The sequence below is a fragment of the Microcaecilia unicolor genome, chromosome 2, assembly GCF_901765095.1.
Source record: "Microcaecilia unicolor chromosome 2, aMicUni1.1, whole genome shotgun sequence".
NCBI classification, from domain to species: domain Eukaryota; kingdom Metazoa; phylum Chordata; class Amphibia; order Gymnophiona; family Siphonopidae; genus Microcaecilia; species Microcaecilia unicolor.
In genome coordinates this window covers 435,719,960-435,732,351 of record NC_044032.1, presented here as the reverse complement: position 1 = coordinate 435,732,351, position 12,392 = coordinate 435,719,960, and the positions used below count along the sequence as shown (strand labels likewise).

The 12,392-nt window shown below is 38.8% G+C and overlaps 1 protein-coding gene across 8 annotated transcripts in view; it reads left to right on the top strand.

Annotated features, from left to right (window-relative positions):
• Positions 1-11,976, top strand: part of ANK2 (ankyrin 2) — a 512,604-nt gene extending 500,628 nt beyond the window's left edge. For all 8 annotated transcript variants that reach the window (XM_030190840.1, XM_030190841.1, XM_030190837.1 and 5 more), the window contains one exon: positions 9,769-11,976. In XM_030190840.1, coding sequence (XP_030046700.1) covers positions 9,769-9,783 — 15 coding nt within the window. In that variant the 3' untranslated portion in view covers positions 9,784-11,976. The remainder of the gene's footprint in view (positions 1-9,768) is intronic.
• Positions 11,977-12,392: the final 416 nt, after the last annotated feature.

Below are 12,392 nucleotides of genomic sequence, written 5' to 3'. Positions count from 1 at the left end.
TATTTAGATCAAATCTAATCTAATAAAACTTGTTGAGTCACTAAATCCATAAAACAGGTCCTAAGCAACTTACATAAAAAAGAAAGTAAAACAATGTTTAAGGAATTAACATAAATCAAAAATACAACCAGAAATCTACAATCTGTTAAAAAAATGTCAATCTTTTACGAAAAGATAAGTAATTAAAAATAGTTCTAATCGAATTAGGTATAGTATTCCAAATAGTTACAGCCTGAAAAGTAAAAAGAGAATTAAGGATATGTTTATAGCGAAAGTCCTTAACGGTTGGGTATCTAAGTAGTAAATGATCCTGAAAACAGCGTGGACAACAAACAAATGTTGGAAAATAAATCAAGACCTGGAATAGGAACATTATCTTGTAAAATTTGAAAAATAATGCTAGCTATTTTAAAAGTTAAAACGTGCTTTTAAAGGAAGCCAGTATAAACTCCATAAGTTCTTAGAGATACTCTCGAATTTGGTCATCTGAGAAATCAGGTGAACTGCAGTGTTCTGAATGAGCTGTAGTTTCCTCATCAGGACAGCGTTCAAACCAATATATAAAGAGTTACAATAGTCCAAATGCAGCGATATCAGCATTTGTACTAGAAGAGAAAAATGGGATTCATGAAAATAAGTATGAATCAACCTGATCCATCTGATTTCATATGACAAATAATACAGGCTGTGCACTGTTTGCATAGCCCTTCTTTGAACTGTTACTACCCTTTCGAGGTATAATTTACAAATCTGAGCAGTGTTGAAGTTTCAGGTTTATTCTAGACTTGTAGACTGCTAATCAAGTAAATGTCACAATGGTTTATACCATAATCATAATATATAATCCAAGAAGGGGAAAAAAAGAGAGATGAAACCTGAGAGACAAGGAAATCCAATAGAACAACACACTAGTGTAAAAAATGCAGAGCAAACTATTATTCTGAGTGAGATTTTACCACTGACCTGTAAACGGGCATTATTACCTCCTTTATTGTACTGTGAACACCAACCTGATCTCACATCCCTGTTTCTATTGTGATTATTCTGATATATCTAATATTTTATTTTAAAAATGTAAATTGCCTTGTTGTAATATGATATTAAATTAAATGTCTCTTCTGTTTGGTGCACATCTAGACTTCACCCCTTCCTCATCAACTGCACGACTCTACACTTCTTTGCATTACTTCTCAATTTCTAAACTCTTTTCCAATTCTAAAACTTTCTTAGATTATTTCCTTTTTTTTTCCCTATTCCATCTGGAGTGTCCATTCTGTTCAGATTTTGATCATCTGTAAAACAACAAACTTTTCCCACCAACCGCTGTGGTCAAGGCTGGCTGTAGTGCCAGTGATGCCATGTGCAGTGGGCAGCAGTGCCACTGAATTAGCAGCACCATTTGCTCTCCTTTGCAAGGAGAGGTAAAAACCCCTTGAATGCTGTAGCAGCACCTCTAAAGCTATCACTCCTTCCAATAAACAGCAGCACCCTGTGCATCTAAGTATTTTTATTTATTTAGATTTTTCTCACACCTTTTTCAGTAGTAGCTCAAGGTGAGTTACATTCAGGTACTCTGGATATTTCTCTGTCCCAGGAGGGCTCACAATCTAAGTTTGTACCTAAGGAAATGGAGGGTTAAGTGACTTGCCGAAGATCAAAAGGAGCAGCAGTGGGACTTGAACTGGCCACCTCTGGATTTCCAGACCGGTGCTCTAACCACTAGGCCACTCCTCCCCCTAAAATTGCATCCTCCTAAAATTGGCCCTTTTAATAACCAGGACTGATGCCTGAGGTACTCCAATGATAGCTCACCCTTCAACAGAAGGAGCTTCATTTGTTCTACTCAACATCTGCCATCAACATCCAACAATTTTCATTTAATTTCATTTCCCGTGTCAGTTGTAGCAGTGTTTGGTTAGTCTTCATTTGCATCTTGGGGGCAATATCGTAAATAGTGTCCACTGTTTGCAAAGATTGCGCACTCCTTCCTGATAGTGCATGCATGCACAATCGTTTGCACCTGTCTGCACTATTGGGAAAAAGTGCACACTTTTTCTGAGAGAATGCACCCATCTTTGCAAATAGTGTGCACTGTTATCAGCAAATGAAAAAACACAAAATGTCATGTTTTTTCTGCTTGTTTTATTTGTTAATGACATACAAGAACATGAAATATAGCATGTCCTATATCTTTGCAAATGACAGACCATCCCTATTTACCATTCAACCAATTTCTAAACTAGATATCAATTTTAGGACCCACACGTAGGATGCTTAACTTATTTACAACGTTTTTTTTAAAAGTTGTCCGTAAATATTTTTAAATAAATTGTAACTACCAAAGAGATTCACAAAATAGTGAGAAGGGACACTCAATCAAATAGCTATTTTATGTCAACCTGACAAATCCTTAGCATTTCAATCTGACATCATGTGAAACCAAATAGTCTTGTGAGACTTCAGTTTGTCAGGTTGACATAAGAACAGCTGCTAGATTGAGAATCCCTTCTCTCTATATTGTGAATCTCTTTGACAGTTACAATTTGTTTAAATATTTACTGACAGCTTTTCAATTTAAACTTTTGTCAGTTGCTCAGTTGAGAAGGTTCATATATTAATGGCAACTTCTTTATAAGCTTTCAACCTTACTGATGTATGTATAAGTATACTACAGCCAGGCCTGTCTTCGTCTAGATATTCTACCATCTTTTCTTTTGATAAAATCAATAGAGAGAGCAAAACTTGGCTGATCGTTGCCAGAGCTCCCAAGCATCTCAACTAATAGAAGCATTAACATGTGTTGGCAACCACCAGCCCTCTTTTTAACTCTTTTTATTGAATTTTGAACTATACCCCCGATATTCAAAACCATTTAACCGTCCAGAAAAGGCATCTGGCCAGTTAAATGGCACTTAACCAGCTATCCGGTGATATTCAGAGGGGGGGGATAGCCAGTTATCCCCCACCGAATATTCCCAGTTAATGCCTAGGCCATAACCAGCTATATCGAGCGATATAGCCGCTATAGCTGCTATCCCCAAATATTGAATTCATAGCCAGCTATTTTAAGTGGTCACATCGGGCCACTTAAATAACTGGTATATCTTTAGCCTATTTAAAGTTAACCGGATATCTTCAAATATCAATTTAGCCGGTTAAATTTAAACCGGCTAAAAATAAACCATATGTTCAATGCTGGTCACCGGAAACGGCCCGGCATTGAATATCCGGGCTGAGCACCGACTGTGGAAGTTAGCCAGGCTCCCTCCCACAGTCTGAATGTCAGCCCCTATGATTATAAAATCACCTATGATAGTGTTGAAACACTTGCAGGTGGCACAATCAGCATGTTGCATTGCACACTTTATATGCGTATGTCCCTGTAATACCTTATATGAAAAGTCAATATGAAGGCAATTCTATGAATTGGTGAATCCATTTAGGTATGCCAGTGCCATGCGCTGGGTGCCACTTCTATAACAGCATCGGTGCCCCAAGATGCAATTCTAGAATACTAGGATAAGTTGGTATGGGCATACCTCAGTTTAGTTATGAACATTTATGCTATCTTAATGGCAGGTGTAAATGTGCATGCCTACCTGAGCCAAGTGACATGTGTAACTGATAGTATTTTACAAGTTATGCACGTCAGTTGGAGACACGTTCATGGCCTTCCCATGCTCCAGTGGTGTAATGGAGGAGGAGGAGCCTAGTGGTTATTGCAGTGGACTTTGATCCTGGGGAACTGAGTTCAATTCCCACTGCAGCTCCTTGTGACTCTGGGCAAATCACCTAACCCTCCATTGCCCCTGGTAACAAATAAGTTCCTGAATATATATAAACTGCTTTGAATGTAGTTGCAAACACCTCAGAAAAGCAGTATATCAAGTCCTATTTCCCTTCCCTAGCAAAGGGCAGGCCAGGGCCCACTCAGGCCCAACCAAAATTGTAAGGCAACAGAAGAAAAGTAGAGGATGACACATGACTCATAGACTGGGAATTGCAGAAAACATTTTATTGTAGCATCAATAAAAAAGACCCGATATGGGTCTGTGTTTCGGCGGACAGGCTGCCTGCTTCAGGAGTCACATACAAACGCTCTGTATAGTTGAGAGTGATGTACTGGTGTAATACACTGGATATACAACAGAAAAATATGTCTTATGATTAGAAGAACAGCTATGGTCCAAAAACAAACACTGCCATAACTGGGCACTATACACCATAATGGAACAAAACAAAAACATCCAGGGCTATAAGTTGGACGTTTTGGTCTAGACCTGTTTTATTAATGAATAAGCCACAAAATAGTGCCCCAAATGACCAATGCAGGAATAAAGGCGTGACACTCCCTTACTTCTTCAGTGGTCACTGACCCCCTCCCACCCTGCGAAGATGTAAATGTAACATTACATACCAGCTTCTCTGACAGCTTCAGATGTTATGGCCAGTCCTATTAGAGCAGCAAGCAGGCCCCTGGAATAGCCTAGTGGTCAGTGCAGTGCACTGTAGAGAAAGTGACCCAGACCCATAATCCACTCTATTAAATTTGTGGTGGAAAGTTTCAGCTCCCCCCCCCCCCCCAAAAAAAAACCGCCCCAAAACCTTCTGTAGCCACATATAGGTGACATCTGCAGCCATCAGGGCTATTGTAATGGTATATAGTTGAGTACAGTATGTTTTTGGTGGGTTTTGAAGGACTCACCATACAATATAAGGAGGTAATGGTGATATGTGTACCTAGGACCTTTTATGTGACGTCTACTGCAGTGCCCCCTAGGGTGCCCCACTGCTTGGTTTAGATGCCTGTGTGGCCAGTATGCTAGGAAATCTGGCTCCTTCTATGTCCTAATGTCTTGATTTTATGCATTTTTCACTTGGACTTTTTTTTTATGGTCCAAAAAGATAGATGTACTAAGTACAACATCTAGGAAATGGTCATTTTCAAAGAAAAAAGACATTTTTCTGTTTGAAAATGGCCATTTTCGCTACTTGATTTTTGGGCATTTTCAGCAAAACATCCAAACTCGAATTCAGGCATCATATCAAAAATGCCCCCCCCCCCCCCCACCCCTCCACATCACTTTCATAGTGGTGTTGAAATTGATCAGCTTTTGAATAAAGTGTTGGTTGTATACAACTGCACACTGAATCTAGACTGTACTTTTCACACCGTATTTAGCTGCCTTCTTTTCATTTTGTTTGTCAGTGCCCAAGGCACATAAGAACCCCATTCACAGACACCGTCTACAAGATCATTAGTTTCAAACTCACTACAATACAAAGCTCAGTTTTGCTTAATTTGAAATACATGATACATTAACAGTGAACTCATTTGAGTACAGTTAATCCTTTTTTTGGTTACTTTTTACTTTTTTTTGCTGTAGGCTTTGAGTTATACAGGCAGTCATGTGAAACTCAACCTTCCCAATTTAATAGAAAAAGAGATTCAAAAAGAGGATGGATCAGTTATCACAAGGTTTGCACTGGCATGCCTGTTTGTTGTGGTGGTGAAAAAGATTTGACTAACATGCATGGTAAAAGAATGTACATCTTGCTTAGGGAGTTACACAACATGACGCTTAAAAAGAAACCTCAAGTATATCTGACTGGATGCCAGGTAGCATGATAGACTCTAGTTTGACAGCTTCCCTCTTCCTGAAGACGGCGAATTTTGCATTTCATTTTGTTAAAACTAACAATGCAGCTTTCTCCAGAGCATGGTTTTGGATATTACATATCTATCTATATATATAGAGAGAGAGAGAAAGAAGTATATATTCAATAGAATCTTATCAGATTTCATAGTTGGATGATTCAGAAGTGTACTTGTGAGGAGATGGCCTGGCTGCACATTTCTGCCATCTAGACTACATGAAAATCTTTACGGTTGTGCTTTAGTTGAAACAAAATAGGAAATTGTAATGAAATTTCCTGTTTGATTTCAATTTTTTAAAAAAGAAAGAAACCGGTGAAATCTTGTTTATTTTGCTTTTTATTTAATAAAATGCACCCCCCCAACCACACCCACTTCAAGTACCCATACCCCAGATCCACAGTATATTTTCCCATTCAAAGAATCCTGCCCTGTCAGGTTAATATTTCAAAGTGATTGGATTTGCATCCCACATCCAGAGTCAGACCTGGTTTATTATGGATGTGCGCTTGGGCCTAGGAATGTAGAGAAGAAAGCTGCCCCCTCGTAATAATCCTTCCTCTTGCCTTTAGGCTGGCGAGGATTCATAGAATCACTTGGACCTGCTGGTCATACAGGACACAGAACAAAAATGGGAATAAGTAAGCAGAGGGGAAAAAAAGGCAGGTGGTGATCTAGCTATGTTTGAAATCACAGTGTCTCTACACAATTGTGTGTAATGGGGTTTCTCCTGTTCAGTAGCTGTTCCATCAGAAACTCTTTTATACATCATGCTGAATAGGGGTTGAGGGTGAGGAAGCATTTGATATCGTATGAAAATGTCTGTGTTGCACAGTCAGTTACAAGCCTGTGGGTCAGGGTATTTCAGTCACTTTCCCTTTGCTTCTGTGCATTTTAAAAAGTGTTATTAGCAATGTGAATTTACTTAGTAGGATTTATTTACCGCCTATTTGAAGGAATTCGCTCAAGGCGGTGTACAGTAAGAATAGAACAAACATGAGCAATAGGCAATTACAGCATTAAAAGCATTCAAATAACAATACAAAATATGGCATGGTATACCACTTACAATGTCAACACGATACGTAATAGAACATTTTAATTGACAGTGAAGGGTAAAGCAAAGATGGAACATATGGAGAGGTAAGAGAGTAAGAAGAGTTAGGCTGTGTGACTGCAGTGTCTTCCCTATATCCTATCTGAGGCAATAAAGAGAGTCATCTGCCAAAATGACAACCACAGTTCTCCACTAATTTTCTACTGATCTCCCTCCTCTTCTTTATAATCTTTTTATGTGTACTTTGGAAATGATCATTTTTAATAATGGAGAATTAATTCTTTCCTATTATGATGACATTTTTGTTTTATTTCCTATTGAATTTAACTCATCTTTCTGTTTTTTTCGTTATTACTAATGCTGTAGAGAAGATAAGAATTTGGTCTATAACTGTTCATCTTAAATTAAATTCAGAAAAACTAAACTTCTCTGGTTTAGCCCTAACCAAGTCTTTATCCCCAAAATAGTGTCCTTCACAGATGGAATATCTTTGAAGGTTGAGACTACCTCTAGGTTTCTAGGACTGCTTCCCAATTCCTGCCTGAGCATGGAACCTCAGGCAACATCACATTGCAAAAGAGTTTCTTTAAATGTAGGCGGTTCAAATTAGTACATTCTTATTTTCTTCAAGACCATTTTAGGTTGATAGTGCAGATGGTGATTTTGTCTTCTTTAGATTATCGCAACTTTTTATATTTAGGAATCTTGCTTAAATTGCAAAGGAGACTATACTTAATTAAGAATACTTCTGCAAAATTGATATTTGGTAAGATGAAATTTGATCATGCTACACCTCTATTGATGACGTTTCATTGGCTTCCCATGGCAGCACAAGTTGAGTTTAAGTTTTGTTGCTTGGTATATAAATATCTCTATTTGGCCAGGTTCCTGAGGTTTTTGCTCTCTAGGTTTCATTGCTAAGATGCTCTTTTACCAGCAGAAATTCTTCCCGGTTACTTTTGACTTTTCCTACTATTAAAGGTCTAAGATACAGATCAATTTATGAGAAAACTTTTCCCTTTTATGCAGTGAAAATTTGGACTTGTCTACCATTAAATATTTGTCTTGCTTCTACCTATGTTAGTTTTCTGAAGTTATTGAACCATTATCTGTTTAGGAAAATTTATGAAGTTGTACAATGATAATTCTTGGGGTTTCTTTTTATGTATCTGCAATATTTGTTATCCACCTTGAACCTACTATGGTGGGGGTAAGGTAGGCTAGAAGCATTTTAGTATAGTATAGTAATTTGACCCATAGCAGTAGTCCTGCGAGACTACCACTAGAGGTCACCGGCACCCTTTTGAATCTGGCACCAGCATGAGCAGAAGTGACTGGAGATCGCTCCTGCCAAGACCCTACTAGACCCCAGACAAACAGCAAGGAAGGCTTTGGGAGGGGGGACTAGAAATTGGTGGGGAGGATGGTATTTCTGGATGGGGAGGTATGACTTGGGAGGGAGCTTCTGGGTTAGGGGAACTTTTGCATCAAGAGTCTTCAGCTTGAGGGACTTGAATTGGGGGTTCTTCAGAAGAGGGTTTTGTGGTGAGGGGCTCAGAGAGCAGCTTGTTTTAACTGTGGAAGACCGTTTTAAGTTGTGCCTGAGAGCATTGGGTCATGGCTTTGCAGCCCAGTGCTTCTGGGACAGTAAAATAATCCAATCTTTTTACTGGAGTTGTTTTTCCAGCTATAATGCAGCTTGCAGTATCAACTGCAAGCTACATTATAGAATTTACCTAGTAATGAGGTTCTTTGCATGAATTTGCATGCTTTGTATCTCATTACTATGTATCCCATAGCAACCTAAAAAAACTACGTTACAACACCAAAATTGTGTTAGAACATTTTAACACAAATTAAGGGACAAATGATTCTCATTATAGCCATAACAGAGCTTGATAGCTATCTCCTGTAACCTTAAAACCTGTGAAATAGAACTAGCATTAAACATTTGGGTGATAGTTTTCAAACTGTTCATCCTGATACAATATAGGTCTTGGGGGTGGGGGTACTGTACATTGGATTTCAAAGATAAATTACACACATACAAAATCACCAAGCACTTGCAGGCTTTTATGCTTGCTGTTGCTCCAGTCATATTTAGCTAGAAACTTTTACTTCTGTAAATTCTGAAACTTCAGTCTACACAGGGCCGTGCCTAGGGTCTCTGGCGCCCCCCTGCAGACTATCAGTTGGCGCCCCCCCCCCCTGTGAAAATGATCGCTCACCACTTGCTACACTGACAGGAATTGTCAGCAATATTCTTAGAAACAAATTGCTATACATTGCAAAATAAGATAGCAGATGTAAATTCTCAAAGTAGACATATTCCAAACGCTAAAATGAAAATAAAATGATTTTTTTCTACCTTTGTTGTCTGGTGACTTTCTTTTTCCGATCATGCTGGCCAGTATCTGAGTCTGCTGCTATCTGTCCTCTTAACTCCATTTCCAGGGCTTCCTTTCCATTTATTTCTTTACTTTCCTCCTTCATTTCTTGCTCTATATCCATTTCCAGCAATTTCTTCTCTCTCCCTGGGTCCTGTCCTCCCATCCACGTCCATCCTTGTCCCTCTCTGCCCTTCCCTCCTCCATCCATAGCCAGCAATCCTCCTCTCTCTCCCCTCCCCTCCATTTCCAGCAAATTGTCCTCTCCCTGGGCCCCCATGTCCATCCTTGTCCCTCTCTGCCCTTCCCTCCTCCTCCATCCATAGCCAGCAATCCTCCTCCCCTCCCCTCCATTTCCAGCAATTTGTCCTCTCCCTGGGCCGCCATGTCCATCCTTGTCCCTCTCTGCCCTTCCCTCCTCCATCCATAGCCAGCATAGTTCCTGCTATTAACCATGTTTAGCAAATTGGAAGAATTCTCTATCAATTCATATACTGGTGGGAAATTAAGCTAAATATTTAATCGTACTATAATTTGGTTCCCTACTTATAATAGGATTTAGGGTAAAGAAATGGTTCTATTAACAGTTAGTTAGCACTGATGGGATGAAAGTCCATTTTCTGTGCTAATACCAATGTAATCATTTTTTGCTTATTATCTTGGCTCAGGACGATAATGAATAAGACCAGCACGCAGAAGAGGACTGTGGTGAAGGACCAACATGGAAAACATGTTCATGTGGAGCAGGTGGAGGATGTACCAGAAGCGCTACAAAGGGATGAGCTCCAGCACGATATACGGCAACTGCTTAGTCATTTCTGCACAAAGGACGGAATGCAGGAGGCCAAATGAATGATCGCCATATCCCTCCACGAGACAAACACATATCCATTCAGTATGCAATGCTCATTTTCTTCTTTAAGCCGAAAAGTCTCGCGTAATCACAGGAAGATGTCAACGTTCCTAATTACATATATGCAGCAAATTCCTCAGTTTTCCTTATTTTAGATTTTTAACTGCAAGCTAATTTGTGACCAAAGATAGCATCCATAAATCTGGATGATTTATCCACTAATTCTTCGTCTTTGTGATGTACTGGGAACTTGTTAACCTTGCCACATGTTGTTCTTCTCCTTCTGCACCAGCTAATGGGAACCTGCATTTATAGAAGCCAACTTCATCCACAGGCCTCTTCAAAGTGACTGAATGTACGTCGGCAGTGTGAATGGGATCTCCGGACAGAAACTGTACATAGCTAAAGTGCTTGGACATGCACTGTCTACACCTAGCATCATGGAACACAAGGTCTAGAGAAATGGCTGAATGGTGTTCAACTAAAAATTATATATATTCGTAATTGCTAATACAATCGACTTGAAGTGAAAGAAGCACTATACGCCTACCCTAGCCACAGGACTTCTAGCATTGCGATAAATCCTAGTTCAAGGCTGTATGGGGCAGCTAAATAGTCCAGCCATGTACAATTGAAATGAAATGGAATCAGAGCTGTAGCCATCCATTACTTTTATGAACTCTTTAACAGCCCCTTAGATATTTTCGGAAGAAAAGAAAAGCTAAATAAAATCTGACTCAGCAATTAAGTAACCAACCTGCTAGTAGCTATATTTATGGCACATTTGCATATTCAACAGCTAGATGGGACATGTGACAGGGTGTGTGTATTAAACAGCTGTAACCGTCTGGTTTTCATCACTGCTATAGCAAAGCACACACTTATTCTTGGTAGCATTTTCTGCTGGCCGCTGCAGTGTAGTAAACTCAGTGGAAGCAAGGGTCGCCCACTCACCTCAAAGATGACACTAATTCACCATATTCATCAAGATTGTCTCTTTTCTGATACATGCATGTGGCATTAAAAATGTGAAAGCTCTTGTAATGAGCAGCTTGTTAACTCTCTTAGCACTGAGCGAGCAGTTTTAAAATTCTTACCCCTTTTTATTTGTTTTGTTTTGTTAGAGTTTAAACTCTCAGTTTTGTGAGCTTTTTCACATTTGTTTGAGAAACTAATCCTTTCCAAACTGTAATTGCATTTCTGCACTGTGTTTCCCAAAAGAAGGGAGTATAAAAAATAGGAAATATTTTCAGCCTTCTATACCTTATTCTATTTGTCGTAGGCCCTATGTAACCTTATACCATAGATATGTATAGAAATATAAATATACATATAAACATTATAAATTTTAAACCACTTATTTGTTATAAAGCATAGTATATACAGTTGGGGTGGAAAAGCCTAGTTAGTTCTTCAGAAGTTGATATTTTTCCAAGCTATCGGGCTTTCTGTTCTTCAACTAAAATGTCTCACTCAGTGCTTCGATTTTTTTAAAAAATGTGGAAAACAACAAAATGGGACTTGCTCTTTAAAATATCCCAGCTAAGGACACCGTAGAGCGTTTTTGCAAGCCAAGCAACTCGGGATGCTGAGCTAACGGTAGTGAGCTTAAGAAGGTGAAAAAGTAATTTTTTGCCTGCCAATGAGAGACGCTCATGAACAACTGTTCAGAATGAACTGTAGCTCAAAACCAGTACTGGTTGACCTTGGAATGGGCTCACAAAAAGCCTTCCTGTTGTGTAATTTGCGGTGCAGATGATGTCTATGTAACAGCATACATGGTTATTCACCACTTTTAGTTTTGATTTTTCTTTGATTTTGCAGTGTTATCAAAAGAACTTGAGTACTGTGAGAAGAAGTGAATTTTTAAGTTGATGAATCCGCATCTTGTTCCCATGGTGATAACACTAATTGAATATATCTATGAGGGCATGTATTAGTTGAAAACACACAAAAAAATTAAAAATATGACACTAACAATACATAGCTGCAATGTGTACAATGGCTGATTTAATTAAATAAAATGTACATGTGTTAAATGTAGTAGTATTGCTTTGTGGTTTTTTATTTTAATGGTTTTAGTTTTTAATTATTGAGGAACCTGAAGGATACAGAGGGATTGTAAGGAAGTGTATGTGATCCAAATATAAAATGAAGTAGCACATGATTCATGAACAAAACAAGTCTTTGGCTTTGTTCTCTGTTAGAAAGTAGTCATGTCTCCCTACTTAAATTATAAGGGGTCGATATTCAGTAGGAATTAACTGGGCAGGAGTGTTTCCAATTTGTTTAACTCCCACTGCCCAGGTTCCAACATGATATTCCGTGACACCTAATTGGATAGCTGTACTGAATAGCATATCTCATTGTTGTCACGCTATTTGGTTATTGCTGGAGTAGACCATCCAAACAAAGAAATAATCAGCAAATGAGTGATGG